Source organism: Ictidomys tridecemlineatus, chromosome 1 (assembly GCF_052094955.1).
Source record: "Ictidomys tridecemlineatus isolate mIctTri1 chromosome 1, mIctTri1.hap1, whole genome shotgun sequence".
NCBI classification, from domain to species: Eukaryota; Metazoa; Chordata; class Mammalia; order Rodentia; family Sciuridae; genus Ictidomys; species Ictidomys tridecemlineatus.
The window spans coordinates 222517320-222539437 of record NC_135477.1 but is presented as its reverse complement, the minus strand read 5'-3'; the positions used below and the strand labels follow the sequence as shown (position 1 = coordinate 222539437).

The following is a 22118-nucleotide window of genomic DNA, read 5'->3' as shown; positions in this document are numbered from 1 at the left end:
ATCTGACCCTAATCTTAGACTTAACACCAATCCAGAGGTTTGTTAGGCCAATCTTTATTCTACAAAATCTTATATGAATTTTCAAACTGACACATTTTAAATAGAAAAATAAGATCCATATTTACCCTTTCACCTTACGTCACTTTTCCCTATAGTATAATATATAATGAATTTTGATGCATCCATTATTTGATATTGTCTATTTTTTATAATGGACCCTCCACTACCACCACCCAGTACTAGGGATTGAAACAAAGGGCACTCAACCAATGAGCTACATTGCTCCATTCCTTGCTCTTTTTAAAACAAATTTTGTTTTTCTTCCAAGACAGGCTCTCACTACATTGCTGAGACTGAGGCCTCAAACTCAAGATTCTCCTGCCCCAACCTTTGAAACCACTGGGATTACAGGTGTGTGCCACAGTGCCTTGCTATCATGAATTTTAAGTCTCTGTGATCAGCAGAAGACAGCATTTGTATACTTTTGGTGTAGCCTTTAAAATGTCTTATTGCTTCAGAGTTTCATTCCATAACAGATACACATATATTATGGGCACATTTACAAGCAGACACATAAAGGAAGTATTCATAAAGGATGAGTGACAGACACAAGGCCACCCTTTGATGTTAAAGATGCAGCTCCTGACTGCTGAAAAGAACACACACTTTAATTCTTGGTAATCACTGCGAATAGTGTCTGTCTATTGTTGAATGCAGATTGCTCAGAGAACTTATCTAGGGAGTTTACTGTTTTAAGGTGAATTCTCTACAGCTCAACTCACACCTAAGAGACATCCTGGCACTGAACCAAATGCCTGGGCCAGGGTGTTCTCTGGATCCTGATGGAGCCACTCAGAGACCAAATCAGGTACCCAAATCTGACTGACATGAACTGAGAAAACTTGGGCAGCATGTGGCCCCAACCCTCTACTCACCTGCTATCTTTCTCTAAAATAAAAAGCTGGGATTTAAGTGAATGTTCTGATTCTCAAGGTAGAAGGTATGAGGGAAGGTCTCCAGTAAAACTGTGCTTCTTACACATCTGCTGCCTATCCAAAGACTGACATAGCTCATCACACTTCTTAAGCAAGAAAGTAATCCCTGGCTGGGTGACAGCGCACACCTGGGAGCCCAGATATTGAGGAGCCTGAGGCAGAAGGATCACAAGTTCGAAGCTAGCTTAGCAAGTCATGAGACCATGTCTCAAAACAAAAAGCAAAAAGGGCTGAGGATGTAGCTCCCCTGGACTCAATCTCCAGCACTATAAAAAAAGAGAGCCAGAAAGTGTGATCTCTGAAAAATGTGCAAAAATGTCTTTAACTTGCTCTTCCCTCTCATAAGTATCAATATTATACCATATTTAAGTGAATTCACTATTGAAAGTTTGGAATGTATCCTGATGAATATAAAGAGTCTGCTATAAAAACAGATTTTAAATATAATTTATATGGATATGCACACACACATACACAGTCTTTAAAATCCACATCCTGAAGCACAGATGTTTTCAGTGTGGTCTCAGAGTGAAGGTTTCTACCCAGGGTTTGGGCAGTGAAATGCTGAGGGGAACAGATGAAAGGCATTTCTGATGATTACCCCAGAGACACAGTGGTTCCCCAGACTTCATGCATATCTGCCATACTGGGCCGGTAGATACATTTTTGACATTTACCACCTGCTTTTCAAATGTCATACTAGTTCATCTTGATATTCACCAAATTTCTGACTTCTAAGACTAGACTAGGTCTAGGTTTTTCCTGAGATTGCCTTAAAAGTTGCCACATTTTCCCAATACACTAAATGTACTTCTACTTCTTAAGGTGTAGAGGAAAAAAAGAACCATTCTACTAATCAAATTTTGCCAGAAATACACAGTTTATGTTTTTAAACTGGCACTAGTAAGGATTTTTAATTCAAGAATAAAATATGAAAATTCCCAACTAAGAGCCAATATTGCATGAAAACAATGACACAGTGACTGCAAGATAAATAACAATAGTTTAAAAAAAGGGTATAAAATGCACATAGAGACTTTGAATAACTATCAACATTTTCTATGAAATACTCTAGTAAAATATTGAAAGCATTTTTAGAAATATCATATTAATAATTCATTACCATCATTAAATGGTCCACTGTACCCATTTCTACATATGAAGCATGAAAATGACCATTTGGAGTGCTACATAATGACAAAAATGTGGTCTGGATGGCTAACAATTCTTTACACAGGACACAGAACACTGTTTGGCTCATCATAGGCACTGAATGAATCTGTTTATCTGACAAGTATTTACTGAGCCCTACTAAGTGTAAGGAGCTACTCTAGGCACATATAAATACATCAATAATCAAAACAAAGATCCTTGTGCAAGGAACATTTGCTGCCTTTATAAAAGGTAGATCAGCCTTCTTAAAAAGAATCAACTATTTCTGAAATAGAGATGGATTGCAAATACAAGACTGAAAGAAGACAACAGTATAAAATTTTTTGAGAGTTAAATATTTTCTGATGCCTCTGTCTTTCAGCAGGTCTGAAGTGAAGCATTCTTTAAGCCTGGGAGAAGAATTTAGGAATCCATAGCCACTCTGAGGTCAGGAGAGCAGGTCTACAACCCCAGACTGTCTTCCCTTTGTCACATGTTACCTCGATGGTAGAGGGTATTCAATAAGATGTGCTCTGAAAGGGAACATTATCCACTGCAAGGGCTGCTTTTTTAACTCTGCGCTGGTTGTTTCCCGTTTAAGTACTGGAAGGTTTAACATCTAGAAAATCTGTAGTTATCTTTAGAATGGCTGCCAATTACCAAAATATGGCACATTGTTTTATGTCTCTATGCTTTTTCTTAAGTTGTTTCCTCTGTCCTCAGAGATCCCATTCCTACTTTTCCTTTCCCTTCTCTCATTTCTTAAATTGATGAGTGAGTAAACACTTGAGTGAGGGAGTCTGAGAGCTTCTAGAGCTGGTTACAGCTAGGAAAGTGTAGGGAGGAAGCTGGGTGTTTACAGAAATGGCTTTAGGTGCCATTAGCTCTCCATTGCAGCCCTGTGTTATTTCTAAAAACAAAGACAGAGGACAGGACAGTAAGTTACGATCAAATCAGTAGGCTTTCTTCCCCAAGTGCTGGAACACAAAAGCCACTCCATTTCACAAATATATAAAAACACACTTGGCTTAGTTTCTACAATATATTACTCTCATTTCAACTGAGCTCATTTAAAAAAAAAAAAAAAAAAGGCCTGTCTGCAAATTGGCTGCTGGAGCCTGTCCAAGGAGCAAGAAACATCCAAAGAGAAAATACTTGAATGAAGTCTTCGAAGTACAAAAAGAAATTAAATTATATTTTTAAAATAAAATTAATAAAATGTGTGCAGTGTAATTTACTGTCAGGAGGTTGCTGTGATGAAGTGAAAAAAGCATATGATTTGAAATCCAAAGACTTGAGTTTAGGTCACTAGTTGGATCTTGCATAATTCATTACTTCATTTCTGTGGCTCTTGGGTTCTCCATTTATAAAAACAGATAAGGAGATAACACCGTACTTCCCAGGACAGTGGAGAAAATGATCCAATATAATGTATGTGAAACATACTTTCCACTCTATGTGCTAGTTCATATTAATTCCAGCCTGTCCTCTGTGTTCCCATAGCATTCTTAACTTATTTACAATGGCTCTTACATACTATGTGGTAATTATCTGTTCCAGGTGGGTGAATTAAGGAAGAAACCCTCCAATTTGTCTTTATGCTTCCTTTCACAGTGCATGGCATATGGTAAGTGTGCAAAAAAAGTCAACAGAACCACCACAACTTTTTGTTAAATAACTAGTACGAATTTTAAAACACTAAAATATGCTTAAAATTCTGAATCAAGGTATTTTTCATCTTTGAAAAAGCCCTTTTTGAAAGCTGAATATAAACAGGCCTACCAACAAGTAAACTGGTTTCCTTTTTTTTTTTTTAGTTGTAGATGGACACAATACTTTATTTTTATGTGGTGCTGAGGATCAAACCCAGTGCTTCAGGCATGCTAGGCAAGTGCTCTGAGCTACAACCCTAGCCCCAAGTAAGCCTGTTTCTATAGATTAGTCTTCATATACTGGTCACTACATAAGGTTTACAGATTGTATCTTTATCCCACTAAATTAAATTCTCCATAGCACCTGAAACAATGTTAAGAACAGGCCAGTCCATCTCTGGGCATGACTATGGCACACAGAAAGAACATTCACTGGCACACATTTCATAGCTCTCCTCAAGGACTACCTATGAAGCTTGAGCTAATGTCTGTCACAATTAGTCAATAACACTACCATTTGTTTTGGCTTCCATTTTTATCTCAAACACAAAGCTTTACATTTTACATATATATAAACACATACATTAAATAAAATGAAGAAGTTGGCACTTGCACAGGAAAATGGCTTTTATTGGTTATTCTTACAAAAATGGTAATCAAATAAAAGCAGTATTGTAATAAGAGTTACTGTAATCAAGAACTGTAGAAAATTTTGTAGTATATTAACTCCAAAGTCCTTTTGAATATGCAAGAAGAAAAATTTTAAATTCAAGGTCACTTCTAGGTTCGTGACAAGCTTCAGAAACTTGGTTATCTTTTGGTAAATTATCGATTCTCTTTCACCTAAAAGGTGGAAATAACAATAAGATGTAAGATATGCTAAGCCTGAGGCAAAGAGAAGAAGGACTTTAAAAGCTAATTTTATTTTATCAATTAACATTTTGATTATACTCTATAAGGAAGACACAAATAAGTGTACACACACACACACACACACACACACGCACCAGTGTGGATGCAGAAGTTCAAATCTCCAGTTCTGAGGATTTGAATTCACAAACACACTGCTACATCATTTCCAAAGAGAAAGGATGGACACCTCATTAAGGGTCGAACACAGGGCATGAAAAGTATGATAACCTTGTTCAGTTTGGCTTCTCTTTCACATCCAAGCTGGCTGCAAAACAGGCCAAGCATGACAAGATGCTTAAAACTTGTAGCAATAAAAAAAAAAAAAATGAACCTAGGGTCGCATAATTATTTCATAAACATATGCAAGACTGAAGAAAGTTGGATGTGCTTCTGTTTGCTGCAATTCAAAGGTGAGTTAAAACCAACTTTGGGATTAATAGCTTTCAGAGATTTGAAAGCTTTCTAATACAAGGATTTTCAACTTTGCAATTTAACAACCCTGCTGTTGGCCTTTCCTGACCTGTTGTGAAGTAAATCAGGCACACTAATGTGGGCTAACAAGTCTTTTTCACACTGTTCGATCACCCAGCCTCTCTTTTCTCTGCAGACATGCCTTTCTCCCGCTTTCTGTCTAGCCATCCTCCCCCAAAGCACACAAAATGGCCACTGTAACCCGGCATTACTGCTCATTAGATCACAGGTTAGTCAAGTGGAACTGCCCGGGGTTCCCAAAGGAGAGCTATACTTCAAAAATCTGTCCATGTCAAATGAAGAAAAAAAACCCTGAGCGTGGGGTCACCCAGATCAATGATCAAAAGAAACTGAGAATGAAGGGGGAAAAAAAGCGCACCCTCGTTTTTGTTAAAAACACACACAGGTCTGATTTATTATAAGGAATATAGAGATACGATGGGGTTTCCTTCTCTTATGCTCTGTTTTCATTTTGTAACTAAGTAATTTGTTTCAATCAGGTCCTGTTGGTTGTTAAACTTTAGACTTTTGGAAAGTCTACAAGGAATCCTTAAAATTTCCCCCAAAGAAAACACACTCCAGGAAATCCAGTTTTTAGGAGAGCTCTTAAATATTTCCAAAAAAACACTTGAAAAGCAATAAAAGTAATACAAAGTAATCCACCTTTAATGCTTGAGAAGATTCTATTTAAATCTGAAAGGCTTGGTGTGACATACACTCTAAAATCATCTCAGTAACCTCTTGCACCTTCAAAGAGGGGCAACAACAAGGCTGTCAATCACATCACGAGAACACACAAGTGACATGCTATATATAAAGAGCAGATCCCTGGGCTTCTGGGAGCCCACAGAAACCTGCAGGTAGGGCCATATCTCTTCATCACATCCCTCATTTTTATGCTTTTCAAAGTTTTGCACTCTGTAGTGCTGCTTTTGTACTTTTTAAAAAAGACAATCCTAATGTAAAGTACTGCAAACTGACATATTAAAACTTAAGGCAATATATATATCTGGAACATCTTAAAGATGGAATATCAAATCCCACAGGAACAAACCACAAAAAGATCCAATTTTCCTGATTTCTTCATAAAAGTACATTTAACCACTCAGTAATGAAAAAAAAAAGTGTTTGACAAGAGTGTCATATATTGTGAATGAAAGTAAATTAATTACTTATAATTTGATCTAACAAGTTATAAAGGTTGTATAAGGCCTTCATTGCTTTTTCCTTCTGTTGAATTATAGTCTTCATTGTATTTGGAATGTATTATTTAAACACTCTCAAAAGTATGAGATATACTCCATGTTTGTATAAATATGTAAAATATATTTTAAAAAGTATATGAACATATTGTGCATAACTTGCATTATTGCTTTTTGTCCTGCTTTACTTTGGGGGATTTAACAAGCATTTGCTTGGCCTTTACTGTCTCAGGCTCTGTTAGAAGGGCCTCATCAAACATTAGCCCATTTAATCCTCACAGCGACCCTGCTGGGAGGGTAAAGGACAGGAACAATGCTGATAGAGGACTCCATGGGCCAAGTCCCCACTTAATGCTCACCCCTCCCATGAAGCAGGTTCCAGTACTCTATTTACAGCTGAGGAAACAATTTTTGCCCAATATTACTCAGCAGGTCAATAGTAAGAAGGATTTAAATCTAGACTGTCTGACCTCAGAGTTTTAATGTTTGTCATCTCCAAATTCAAAGTGCCAAGTTAAATGTCCAGCAAGTAGCAGGGCACAGTGGTGCATGCCTATAATCCCAGTGAATTGGGAGGCTGAGACAGGAAAATCTCAAGAGTTCAAAGCCAGCCTCAGCAATTGCAAGGCACTAAGCAACTAAGTGAGACTCTGTCTCTAAATAAAATTTTACAAAGGTGGGGGATGGGGCTCAGAGGTTAAGCATCCCTGGTACCAAAAAAAAAAAAAAAAAAAACCACACTTCAATTTTACCTGTATACTTGGGAAATGCTTGCATGTATATACATATAAACATGTGCGACAATATTCATCAACTGCTTTGTTTACAATCACAAAGATCCAGAGACAACTGAAACTATCAGTAACTGAATGAACACATAAAAGTAAGCCAAAATCATGTCCTAGAACACAATATATCAATGAAAATCAATGAATAAGATATATAAATATCACAGATAATCTCAAAAAGACAATGAAAAAAGTACATTAAAATATATTCTATAAGACTCTGCTTATGTAAATATTATCACATAAACCATTTTTTGTGTATCATTTAGAGACACATGAATATGTAGTAACAAACTAAAATGTTTATCAATAAAGATATACATCAGCTGCCTCTTATGTTTGGCAATAATGGGCATTGAATACAGAGTCTTAGGCATGATAGGCAAGCATTCTACCACTGAGCTATATCCCCAGGCCTTTTTGTTAGTATTTTATTTTGAGAAGCTTGCAATTTGTGATCTTCCTGCCTCAGCCTCCTGAGTAGCTGGGATTACAGGTGTGCACCACCACACTCAAGTACTACTTGCCTTTGAAGGAGTGAGGATGTGAAAAAGACAGGGGAAGGGGTTTTAAATGCATCATTTATGATTTATTTCTCTAAAGAAAAGATCTGAAACACACTAAATGTCAACATTTGCTAAATCAGGGTGATGGATGAACAGGTGTGTTTGTTATATTATTTTCAGTATTTGTTTGAAATGTTTCAAAATTAAATAAAGTATGACTACTTTGATGCATACTTTAATATGATCACAGATGAATCTTTCTTGTGATTTTAGAGTATATGGTTCCTCTAAGCTCCTTCCCCTCAAGTGACAATAAACTGCTTAGAACTCAAACCACGGTAACAAGTTTTAATAGTTTTATTAAAACTATTTTCTTGAATGGATTATATTACTGAAAGTATCTTAGAAATACTATCTTTAGGATAATTACATTAATTAATATATAGTCCATACTTCATTATGTTGTTAAGCAAAATTCATTAAACTGGTATTTTAACCTTTTGACATTCCAAGTCTTGCAATAAGGTAAAGAGCTGTAAATTAAAGCTGAGCAGGGCACATAAGCAGAAAGGAGAACTACTTTTCACTGTATACTCTTTGGTCCTACTTAAAATTGTACCATGTGGTTTTATTCATCATTCAGATTGTTAATTAAAACAGAATTTAATGGATTTTTAGGTTGTATAATGTTCTATGGATATTCAAACAAAAATGATATACATTTTCTAGAAGATGTCAGTCATACAATCTTAATTGATGAAGAAAGGATCAAATGATCTCAACTATGATTCTTTACAAACTTATACATATTTGTAAACAAAATCAGTAGAAGAGCTATTATTCTAAATATAATTCTAATGAACATAAACTCTTTAACATCTTAAAAAAACATGGCCCTAACTTTTTTACAGTATATTTTCCAGTTCAGCATTACTATGGCTAAAGAATTATATGGCAAAATCTTACTCAAATCCAAACAAGAAATAGTAACAAAAAGAATTAAGATTTTTGTATTCCATTTCTAAAAGATAAAACTTTAAAATTACAAATTCATACCAATGGTTTTACCGAAACGCAACGTCTATGACCTTACATGGATTTAGTATAAATTCAATCAAATACTGTACTTTCCGCATCTAAATTGCTAGAACTCATGTTATAAATAATTAAAGGAGCATTACAAAATTCACAATCATTAAAGAAAAACTGCATTTTCCTAGCACAGAGAATCAGTTCAGTCCAAAAAAAAAAAAAAAACTCAATAATATGAAAAGAAGACAAAGAGATTCTGGAAAAGTATAAAAGACATAGCTGAGATACTCAGACTTCCATGAACAATAACAGGCAAGCAACCTGGTGACCTCATGCTTTACCTGTTTTCCCTTCCTCATTTAAGAAATGGCATTAATATAAAGTCGTTGAAAAAGCCAGACTTAATTAAGGGGGGGGCACCAGAAGGATGTCCAACTTTAACTAAAGAAAAACATCAGTTAATATAAAAAGATGAGGGCTGGGGGTGTGGCTCAAGCGGTAGCGCGCTCCCCTGGCATGCATGTGGCCCAGGTTCCATCCTCAGCACCACGTACAAACAAAGATGTTGTGTCCGCCGAAAACTAAAACATAAATATTAAAATTCTCTCTCTCTCTCCCTCTCTCCGTCTCTCTCACTCTTTCTTTAAAAAAAAAATATAAAAAGATGAGAAATTGGTACCCATTGTTTTATTGACCAAAACATGCAAGAAACATGCTTACACACTTAAATAATTCAAATATTTAAACAACTTTCCAAAAAATTCACAAGTACCACTTTAAATGAAACTACTGCAGTATTGATTAAAATATCAATCTTTATATATGACAAGAAAAATGTCCTCTTTTTTAGGAATCCGTGTTTTAATGTTTTTAAAACTCAATGCCTGGGGTATAATTATTTGCTTCTGCATAATAATCATAACAGCAATAAATGTGTATAAGTGTATATAATTTATACCTCTATATCAAGCTCTGAGGCCAATTTTTCAGGATCCATCTAATTATTCAATCTTCTCTTCAATGCACTATGCTGAAACATGATAAGAGAGTACCTTTCTTCTATAGCAGAGTTAACAATTGTAACTCTTCAACCAGCTGTTCTCTAAGGATTCCCTGGTCAAGCTCTTATTCTCATTATTTTTTTGTTTTCCATTTCTAAACTGTACACAAGTTACCCAGACTTTCCACTCTGGCCCCTTTCAATAAAGACTTGTTCTGGCTTGACAAGTTATTAGTCATAACCATGGTATAAAAACAAATATTTTATAAAATCCTACATGTTACAATTATATTCTTCTATGCAACCTCCAGATTTTTTCACTGTTCATACATAGAAACTCCCTCCCAGAGGCTCACTTGATTTAAGTCATTTATGAAAATGATTCCAGTTATTTTATGAAGCTATTTACTATCTAAACATTCTTCATAGAGCATTCTTTTAAAAACCTCATCATCTTATTTCAGGTGTGGCTTGAGCTAAATATGATCTATATATCCTGCTCAGCACAACTGAATCCAGACACCTGGACTTTTCTGAATTTTGTTGCTGTTGTTATTTTATTTGTAAGCCTACATATAACAAAATGAAACTCTACTTAACTTTTCCCAGCTGCAGCTGAGTAGAAAACTTATAAATTGTGTGTGTGTGTGTGTGTGTAAAAGATTTATATGTATACAAATCTAGATTTTAAAATTTTTAGTATAAAAATAATTCTCAATTTCACTATTAGTGTGATATTAAAAACACAGCAAAGACCAAAATAGGCCCAGTCAGGAGAAAACCATGTGATACCTCGAAAATAAGATGCTATTTTTCTTCACAAGAACCTTGTAGAACACCTTCTCACTGATATTGAAAGTCTAAATCCTAATTTCATTTGAAACCAGTAGATAACAATTTTCTCCAAATAAAAATACTCAAGATAGTTATGTGAATGTATAAATAATAGAGTGTGGCTAAATATATAATTCTACATAAAGAGCTATTACTAAAGAAAGAAAAAGAACAAGAGATAGAAGATTCTAGTAAACAAAATGGGGAGGTTCTATAGGCAAATTATTCAGGTATAGATTAGTTCCTTCCTATCAGAGCTAACATATACTGCAGAGTAGTTGCTTCTAAGCCACATTGAGTCTACTGTTTTTACCACTGCACATGTCGAGTTCATTGTTTTCATCAAAGGCACAAATAATTCATAGGTAGAGAAAATAAATAAAATGGCAAGACGAAAGAGCCCATTTCCAAGTATCAGAGTATTCTATTCATCTCAAAAGATGAAAGCAGATATTTTTCATTCCATGTTTTTGTTCTTAAAGGAAGAAGGCCAAAAAATATGTGATTTTCATATCGGTGTTAACACAGTAGAGCCTTTTCAAAGTCACTGCCAGAAATGCACTGGTTTCTTACCTGCTTTTTCCATGCTTTAGGTTAAGGATGCCTGCCTCATTATAAACCCTACTGCTTCCCCAGACTTTCTGTAGTCTGGCTTTGCTGTGATTACTGGTCAAAACCTTTAATTACAGTATATAGTTTGTGCAGCTGCCTGGAAATTGGTCTCAGGGTCAGTGGCTCTTCCCGTTCCCCTCTTTCCATTCTTTTGAAGCAATATTGCTGAACTGAAGGCATTGTTCCAGCTTTCTGGTGTGCTCTGTCTGCTGCACATTATGAATAGCTTTGCAATCACTCTAGCAATTGGTTCTTCAACTGCCTTTAGGTTGTCAATTGTAATTCATTGGCTCCAGGCACCTTTTCTCTTTTCATTCTCTTGAGGTCTTTTATTACTTAATTTGCAATAATATTAGGGAATGTCTTCTTCAGACATGTCACTAATGCCTTACTGATTATGAGGCTGGGAGGACAGCTGACTTTCATACATGTCTGTTAAAATGTTTCAATATTTCCTTCATCTTTGTCACTTCTAAGGCCAATCCGGGCAGTTATTTTGTAAGAAATTTTGCTAAATCCTTAAGTCCTCTAAAAATTCTCTTTAAGATATTCTTATTTGGGGTTAATTTATACAGTTAGTTATAGTTATTTTATAACTTTCCAAAGATAGAATTACTTATTTTTATAATAATTAAGCTTTTATATTTTCTTCCTATAATTATGGCCTAGTATTTTCAATAAATAAGAATTCTAATTTTGAGCTCTATACAATTCAGAAATAGTAAACTAAGAGGTAAAGGTCTTTGAATAAAAATCAATGCCTATCTTTTCAGAACCCTTTAAAACCTATAGACATCCTTTTAGAGATTATAGAAAAAAGCTTTCAAACTATTCAAAATAAGTTCCAACACTTCTGCATTATAGAGTCAAAAGGAAGTTTATTTGAAGTTTTAGGAGAAAGAATAAAAACATAACTCTTGATCTATTGAAAAAAATAATCTTTAGTGTATTATGTCTCAAATCCTGACTCTGGACAAAATCCAGTAGATTAACCCCTCTCATTAGGCTCAGCCATTCCAGAGCAACTAAGGGTATTTTTAAGCAGACACTATGTAATAATAATAATGATAATAATTATCATAATGATAATAACTAACGCTTATTGTGCTTTTTATCTTCAAAGCACCTTACTGACATTAACTATGTGTCTATTTTCAAATTAATTTAACTCAACAAATGTTTTATTAACTTTGTAAGCTATGGAATGTATAACTGAATTTGCTTTAGCAAATGAAAAGCATAGTTAATAAAAGGAATTAAAGATCCCCCAAAACAAAAGATGGCACTACTGTATACTTCTGCCTCAAAATCATTCATTACCTTTGTTGAATCATTCATTACCTTTATAAATCATAAAATACTAATTTTTAATAAATATAAAGTTGAAATGAAGATGTAAAGAATAACATTGAACACTTACCACTTAAATCCATATTGCTTCAAGAAGACTAGAAATGAGCCAAATCATATTGCTCAGTAAAGGTAGTCTCTACCTTGAATAGTTATGATTCTTTATAAAATATAAAAACATGTACACACAAAAAATTTTAAGTATGAGAATTTTTAATATCCAAGTTCATTAATGTAACACATAATCTTAAAGGCTCCATTTGTTTTTATTAAATTGAATTCATTTCTTTAAAGCCATCAACTATATTCCCATAGAACTTATTATGTAGTACTCTCCACATGAGAATAAACAATAAAAGACAGTTTGCAATGCTAGCAAATGAAATAAACTCTATATAGTTAAAATGAGTAACTATTAAAAAAAAAGCATTGAAAAAATACTTGGTCAAGATGACCTGCCACTTTCTATGAGGAATTTTATGAGGAAAATAATAACTAACTATATTCTTACACATGAACACTAGTGGATACACACAAATATAAGTACATAAAAATACATAAGACAAATATTTGTAAATATGACAATTAACAGATCAAAACTTTTGTGAACTAATCACATGGTCAGAATGGTGAGGATTTGTGGAAGATGTTATTCCTGAGCAATATTCAAATATCAAGAAGAAAATGAAAAATGTTTATATTCAAGGACTGAAACAGTTGAGTTAGACTGAGTGAAGACAGGAGACAGAAATCTGGAAAGAGTCGATGGCATAAGGCCAGTAGGAAACTATGCATGATAAGACCCAGAAGGAGTTATTCCTGCAAACAACATATATCGAGTAAAGAGACATAAACAAGTCGTAATTCCTGTCCTTCAAGGAGCTTACAGTCTTAAGGGGTAGTCAGAAAAGTTAACAGGCAATTAAATTTAATAGTATGATTTGGACAAGCCTAGGATGCCAAGGGAAATCAGAAAGGGCCACCTAACTGTGCCACAGGCATTCAGGATGTGACACAGGCATTCAGGATGTGACACAATCTTGAGGTGGTTTTCTCAGGGAAATAGGAACAGTGGGTGGTAGCTAGGCGTGAGTGAGAAAAGAAAAAGGAATCCAATTATGAAGCACATTAAAGTTTAAGATATGTGGAGTTCCATCTGATTCCAGAAAGTATTAGAAAATAGTAGTCTTTAATATGGGTACCAGGAAAAGTAGAAAGTTTGTTTTTCTGGTATGTGTTGAGAAACAGGAAGGAAGGAGCAAATCTGAAGATGTAAACTACTAGAAAGGGGAGAGAAGTACTGCAGAGTCCAAAGAGGGAGAAGAGGACAATGAAAACATCTGCAAATAAATAAATAAATAAATAAATACTAAGAAAATAAATAAGACTCAGAAAGCGGGTTCAAAAATTTCCATATTTACATACAATGACATCCTGAACATACTGAATACAGGAGGAGAGTGGAAAGGAATGGAGGTTTTATAATGAAACACAAAGAATTCTTTTTGGAGCATGCACTGTCATGTTTTGAAACACATTTCTTGGTGATCTCATCTAAGTATATAATAAAATGGACCTTTATTTTGTTACATACTTGTTAGTGGGACATTTACTGGTTTTCAGTGGCCATAGCACATTCTCATCATGTTACCTAGTGGATGTAAGAAACACAGATGTACAGAGGGAAGAATGTTGAGATCAAGGTGGATATGTGTAAAATTAAGGAAATCAAGTAATCAAATTAATTTTCTCAAGAAATGTATATGAATAGAAAAAAAAAACTCGAATGAATATATAATAAGCAAAATATTCTGGCTGTTCTAATACTCTCAGCTGTTAAGTCACTTTTAAAAATACACTTAGAACATTGACATTTTTGTAACTAATGAAATGATTGCTAATTCAGCTTTTCTTAAAGGTTAGTAAACATTTTCAAAAGATAGTCATCTTTTCAGTGGAAGACTGACTTCGAAACCCTCTTGTTTCCCCAGGATTTAACTAACAGTGTGGAGGACATCTGTATGGAAAGGACAACAAATAACTTGTACTTTTTATATTGTTTTAAAATAAGTATATGTCCCATAAGGGAGTTTTCAGAATGATCACACCATAGGTATGTACATGCTGTATGTGAAATTAAATCAGGGTTCTAAAATGCTGCCAAGGGGCAGGTCAAAATACTTGGAAAACTCTTAAGATTTAAAGTATATGACCCTTACTTCCCAATGACTATTTTACAAACACACACACATTTCTCTCCATATACAAAAAGTGATATTAAATCAAGCTAACTATTTTATGTGATTCTATGTGTTGCATTTTCTAATAAATGAATTGACAAGTAAAATCAAAGAAGATATTTGTTACTTCACAGAGCTACCAAAAAACAACTGGTCAGTTGTCAAGCAATATAAATATAAAAGTTTTAAACTAGAGATTTATTATTTGGTGACACACATTAAGAGGAATAAAGTACATTATGTGGAAATAGTATATGGAAAAAATTATAATTAAAAGTGATAGCTAACTGCCATAAATGTACTAGTACTTTCTTGCAGAAGATATATACAAATTAGAAAATGAAAACAAACTATTCATGATACACTGAATATTGAATGCATTGTTCAAAAAAAAATCTCAACATTTATAACTAAAACAAAACAAGGTCTTTAAAAAACCAGTAATGTTTGCATTATTACAGAAATACTTGCAAATACTCTTCTCACGTTTACATTCTATTCTTTCCAAGTAAAACAACAACTTCTATGCACATAACAACAAACTAAATTATAATTGCATGAAAACTGAGAAATTGCCTGATCACAAGTTTTAACTTTAATATCGACACTCTAATTTAGATGCAGGATTTTCCTGTGCTATAATTAAGGAGCCAAGGAACCAATATCATCAGTGGTATATAACTCTGCTTCCAGAATATGCTACACCGTTACCATATCTTTCAACTAATATTTGGTTTAATAGAATATATTTAACAACTCAGGACTTATGGGGTAGTATTTCTGAAAAACTTAGATACTTTTAGGTGAAGGAGATGGATAAACATCAAATCAGATGAGATAGCTTGAAAGAAACAATCATATTTTTAGCAAACAAAATGTGTCATTTTATATGACATGCTAATACCCAATAAAATGAAAATAAGACTTTAAAAAGACAGGAGGTAAAAGAATCACAATCAGCAACTATGCAGAAGGAAAATAGGATTACATTTATTGGCTGCTATATCAACTTAACTTCCCATAAAATCCTCCTGATCTATTAAATAACTTCAGAACTGAAGTATGCTCTCCTATGGGAGTTGTAAAAAAAAAAAAATTAGATACAATTACAACTCAATGCAACAAAAAGTCAACCTATTTACCCTTAAGATTTTTCATTTTATAGCTTTATCATTTAAACCAGGCCAGATTTTCCCCTAATGTATCAAGGGGCCCCTTGGCATAATTACGGATTTTTCTAGTGTGTTTTCTATAGTGAAAAATAGTAGATATGAATAAATTCTGGAAAACTGTGGTAACTACACCTCCCCAAAGTGAATACAACAAACATCTGTTTCAAGAACTGCTTGGCTTTCAGACAGTATATAAAGGGTGTTCTTTTTCCCAGTATTTGCTTTTTTTTTGTTAAAAACCCTTATTTGTTTTAAAAAAGAAATACATGTTTCCACTATCAAAACACAAAGTCTTAAGAGTCTGGTAAGTTTGACTCAGTGAAAAAAAATGGTATATTACAGAAAGGGAAACTATGCCATGTGCAAGATTCCACTTGCTTCTGAAAGGACACCAAAATAACTTGGCAGGTTGCCCTCTGCCTGTGGGTTCCAGAGTAATTTCAACCAGTGTTGTCCTTTCTTAACATAGTGCTCCAATAAACCCAGCAACACTCATTGTAGGAAGGGGACTAAATACTTAACTCTCTGAGGATGTTTATCCTCTGTTGGAATCCCAGTTATAATTCTGCTTTCTCCTATAGGCTTCACTGGCTCCACTCACTTCTAAGGTCAACAGCATCCTCATTCCTCAATTAAGCAAATGAATTCCAAGTTTTATTCCAGCAATGGATAAATAATGGCACATTTTCTGCATAAAGCATAAAATGTAGTAATTTTCAATGGACAGAGGGGAAGGGTCAATAAGCCTTTATGACTCATGTTTTCATAACTGCACCCAAGAGTGGTTCAGTACTTTTTGATAAACTGAATGTACCTTCATTGATTTTTAAAGAACAGAATCTTGCCTAAAATTCACAGATATTTTGCAGAGCAAAGCATGATCTTTTTAGCATTTGGAAATTTCATAAAGTATACACAAATGAACAGGTGAAAATATAATTTTTACAAGCAGTAGGGCTGAGAACAGATAATACCTTTATGAAAGAAAGAATAATGAAAAGATGACCACATCTTTTTACACATTACAACTAACATATGACTTTGTTCTCAAAACGATTTTCGACCCAAGCCTGCTTTCCACCAGTTTGGGGTTATTTTTATACAACACTGAAGATTCAGTTTCACAACTCCATTTTTATTGCTAACAATAAGATACTGATTTAATTCTTACAACATGACAGAATATTTCAATAGGGCCTTATGACACTAGACAGAGAAATTTCTCTGCCATCAAGAAATGAGAAAGATGGGAAGCTTCTTTTCCTTTTGGACCAAGGTAAATGTAAACACTTCATTATGCTTCCATAAAACTCAAGATTTGCAACAGCATTTATTCCAACAAAGTAATCCAAAGTGGCTAACATATGGTATATGTTTATAGAACTATAGGAAAAATGCTTTACCATCTTCAAAATCATACTATACAAATTCCATTCTAAGAAAATATTTTAAGGAAAAGTGAAATTGATACAGATGAAAAGGAAAATCAAGTTTCATCCTCTACTACATACAAGTTTAGAATAATCTTCAAACCATACCTATGATCTTCTACGTTTATGGTCAACTGTCTTAATAAAGGATTAATCACAAAAAGGGTGAGGGGATATTTTCTCTTTTCCTAAGAGTTACTCAGCAAACACACACAAGGAATACTCAGAAACAATTAATTGCTAAAAGCTTCCTTTACTCAATGTAACAATGTTTAATTCCTACAGATGGTTTCTGAGTCAAATATTCAGTTTAAATAACACATCTGTCTCAATAATATTATGTCTAAGGAAAACAGATAGTTTCTATAATTTAAAAGCAAAAATAAAAAGAAAATCTCTTGTTAGATATTCATCTAACTTGAATAAAATCACCTGAAATGATAATGGCACTTTCATCATGTCTCAGATCTCACACTAATATGCATTACATACTTCATATATACAAAGTGTTGTATTCTCTCTTCTATAATACACACATATGCAACATTTCTCATAACAACTATAAGAATAACAATATATTTTCAGCAAAGCATCTTATAATCATAAACTAAGGTAATATCTATAGCAATCCACCATTGCATGTCATCATACTCATTCTATAGATAGAAAGCCTGATGGTATGAAGTTAGAAGATTTACCTAAGGTCTTGAGGTAGGTACCACAGAAAGGCACCACACTCACAATGCTGGAGATCTGTACAACAATCCCTCTCTGATTCTATTTTTATTGCTATTTTTACTTTAATTTTTATTATCTGTATTATATTTTCCAAAATCTATACACAAAAGGCAGTAGTTAATTCTGAATGAAGCAAAGATAGATGAGAAAACTCTAATAATTGAAATAATTCTTACCTTCCTTACTATTTTCTAAAACAAATGAAAATTGCCTATATATGGTTCCTCTTCTACTCAGTACTTTAAGCTACAAAGTAAATTACCTAAATTAATGTGAGTTACTTAAAATAATTTGCATGATTCCCATTTTATAGGTGAGAAGCCAGACACCAGAACAAAGCTATTAGCCATGGGTCATACTCTAAATGTGAGAAAGGTCTGGAGTTAAAACATGTTCTGTTCTTGGCTCATTTTTCTGACTAAAGGTAATGACATTCCTATTAACCATCTTACTCCAAAGCCACTTGAGGAAACACACAATTTTCTGAAGGAGAGGGGGAAATATATCCTGAAAGTTACAGGTGTAAAGAATACATCAAGAGTTTTGATTTCATTATATTTGGCTTATAATTCAGTATAATTTAAGTTTTAGAAACTATTTATATAACTTATTACTTTAGTACCATGAATCGAATCAGAAACTTGGCTGAGTGAGATACGAATTACTTGCCCAGAAGGGTCATGTGCTTTTATAGGAGCTAAGAAATAAAATTAGATGAGGAAAATAAAGAGTGGTTCGTATTAAAAGGTATTTGGTGGCATGGAACTTAAAAGATAAGACATCAATTTTTAGCCTAGCTGATTACAGAGTAGGAACTACTGCTCCTAGTCAACAGCAGGCATAAAAGAGGAACAAGAACAAGACATTTAAGGGTAAGTGATGCATGGTAACATGCACCATGTATTTCTTGAAAAACTGTGGGAGAGGAGAAGGAATTACGTTGGCAGGTTAAATAACATTAAGTAACCAGAACATCTCTAGTTGTTTGCATGTTTCCAGATTCCAATGTGACAGCAATAGTCCAACAAACAAAAAGGTAGACAAAGAGTTGCCAATGCTAATGAGACATACCTCTTGTACTGAGCGAGCCGCTGGCTTGTCTTGATGATTGGCCAATATTAAAAAGGGTAAAGTGCATAATTGTGGGTGCTGAAGAGCTGAGTGCAGTTCATTTCTAGCAGTTTCTAAATCATCCTCTGAAGAGGCACTGTCTAATACAAATATTACCCCTTGAGATCCTTGGTAATAACGGCTCCAGTATTTCCGGATATTATCAGCCCCTGTCATAAAAAGAGAAAAAAAAGATCCCCTTTTAAGAATAACTTTCAGAAACTGAAAAATGTCCCCATTAGTATTTCCTACTGGGAACCAAAATTAAGTATGAAAGAAAGGCTGTGGTATGGAATAGAACAAGGATCTAGAAAAGACAGCGGTTGTGATGGATAAGAACAAAGGCCTAGAGCCAACAGGCAGATGTGGCAAACAAAATGCAAATGTTTAAGTCATTCTTTGTACTTCCATATCAAAAGACATGAGAAAGAACCAGGATAATACTTCTTAGACTTCAAGTCAAAACAATGTTCTCTGACTTTGCTTCATATTCCTAAGTGAACTACACTCCCTACAAGTTGGGTATGGACATAACTCAGAGAATAGATGTTCCCTAAGGCTTTCTTCCACACCATTTACATCTATACCATCATTATTTGGTGATATTTTCTAATAGCACTGTACTACAAGTTTGAGGTAGCCCCCAAACTTCAGATGTTGGAAAACTAATCCTCAAATTTTATACTGGTGGTATTTAAAGGTGGGCCTTTCAGAGATAACTCGGATTAGACGAGTTCATGAGATTGGGACCTCATGATAGAGATAAATGGATTTATTAGAAGAGGAAGAGAGACCCAAACCTCATGTTCCTTTCACCAAGTGATGCTTCTACCACATCATGATACAGCAAGACCCTCACCAGATGTGGACCTTCAACCTTGGACTTACCAGCCTCCAGAACTATAATAAATAAATTTAATTTCTTTATAAATTACCCAGCCTGTAGCATTCGGTTAATAGCAACATAAAGTAGACTAAGACAAACTCCTGGCTGGGCTGCTGGCTGGCTTGTTTAATTCCACCCAGAGAATTATTAGTACAATAACTTCACGTGTCAAAGTGCTGAAATTTGTGAACAACTAAAATCTTGGCCTTTGGTATATTTATATTAATCTGTTAGGGTTCATAACCCATGGGAAAGAATAAAAGGCAATGAGCACACTCATGGGCTTGATGAGATTGAGGTAGGTGTTCATAAAAACAGACACCGTGTCCTCATCAGGCAGGACATGTCTTACGACACATCTTATGTTTAACATTCGGTGCAATGTGTAAATCAAAAGCCTAATGCAGTAATGAAGAGGAAATAAGGAAACAAAACAAATTAAGCTTTCTGAGTTTGAAGATCAGAAGGAATTTTAGAGATTATTCAGTCCCATTCTCTGAGGAAACTGAAGCTAAGAGGTTGAGAGGTGAGATGAGTGATCCTACCATGTGTCTAAGTAGATCACAAAGTCAGGATTTGCAACTGAGTTGATCAACTTGCCCAGAAAGGGTATGGGCATTCCTGTTACATCATGATGATTGCTTTTTATTATACTGATTGGTGAAGGGAATGAACAATTTGTGTGGTGTGTGTAGGGGGGAATATATAATGAAAATCAGATAAAGAAATTTCACCAATTTTATGCCATGTAAGTGCTAATCAGTTATCATTTTAGTCATTCATTGAACATTTAGCTACTATCTCCAACATACTGTGCTAAATAAACATCAGGGATCTAAACAGTGAAGATTAAGTTGGTGTGCACTGGCTGGCAAAAGCCACTTCTATATATTACTTCCCAACTCTGTGTTCAGTGATTTCATATTGGTAACTTGAAATTGGCCAGGGGTAGAAGTTTGTTTTTTTTGTTTTTTTTTTTTAACCATGAAATCATCAAATGCTATCTATCAGGTCTCTTCCCTCCTTGGAGAGCTAATACACTATTGGTTAACACCAAGAAGCCCATATTTTCTGGGAGAACCAGAAATTATATATATATAAAATTTATATATTCACATATATTTTAAACAAAATAGAAGATAAAGAAGAAAGAAATGAAGGGAAGATTCATGCATTAGAAAGAAGAAAAAGGACAGAAAGAAGAAAAAGGGAAGAAGGAAGAAAAAAGGAGTAAAGAACAGAGAGACAGTGAGAACAAAGAAATTAGTAGCTCTCAGTTACAAGACATGCATTATGTACAGGGCAGCTTGTCAAGGACTTCACAAATGAGAAAACCCAGATTTTAATATAGTTCCTAAAGGACTATCCTAGAGGTACTCATTAGGTGTTCTGGGGGAAAGACATGAAATAGCTCACCCAAAGTGGAGAAAATAATTTAAAAGATTAATTCCAGTAACAAAATGGCTATTGGTTATTAAAGACTTCCTATATTCCAGGCACAGTGCTGTTTTACAAAGAACAGCTCATATATTTCTTACAACAATTGGGAGGAGGTATAACTGACTAAGGTTTAACCTTTTAAAGCAAGTTTTAGAATCTAAAATATGAGATATTCACCATTACATTATACTAAAATAACCAGGTATGTAAGAGAATCAGGGGCATTCATTTGATGTTGAGTTAACTTTAAATGTGCAAAGACAAGGGATATGAACAGGTTGATTTTTATCAGGAAGGGTCCAGAGAGGAAACAAAACAAAAATAAAGAGAGGAAATTTAAACCAGAGATTAATTAATACAGAAAATTGGTTGCATAAGTGATAGTGAAACTAGGGCAAGAACAAGGGTATTGAGGTTAGCGATATCTTAGTTCAGGTTACCCAGAAGCAGGGCCTGAGTGATGTTTTTTATGCACTTGATTATAGATGGGGTATTGTCAGGAGAAACCAGGAGTGAAAGAGTAAGCCAAAATCGGCAAAGGATTTTGGCAAAGATGTGGTTTCAGAAATCTAGTTTTAGCTTGATTCCATGAGGAA

General features: G+C 34.3%; 1 protein-coding gene across 7 annotated transcripts in view; it reads right to left on the bottom strand.

Annotated features, from left to right (window-relative positions):
• Arl15 (ARF like GTPase 15) overlaps positions 1-22118 on the bottom strand; it is a 395233-nt gene that overhangs the window by 174938 nt on the left and 198177 nt on the right. For 6 of the 7 annotated variants that reach the window (XM_005319640.5, XM_078016420.1, XM_078016428.1 and 3 more), the window contains exon 4: positions 19158-19366. In XM_005319640.5, the coding sequence (XP_005319697.1) occupies positions 19158-19366 (209 nt within the window). Of the gene's footprint in view, positions 1-4408; positions 4643-19157; positions 19367-22118 lie in introns of those variants that run through there. The other variant, XM_078016446.1, reaches the window with a different exon arrangement.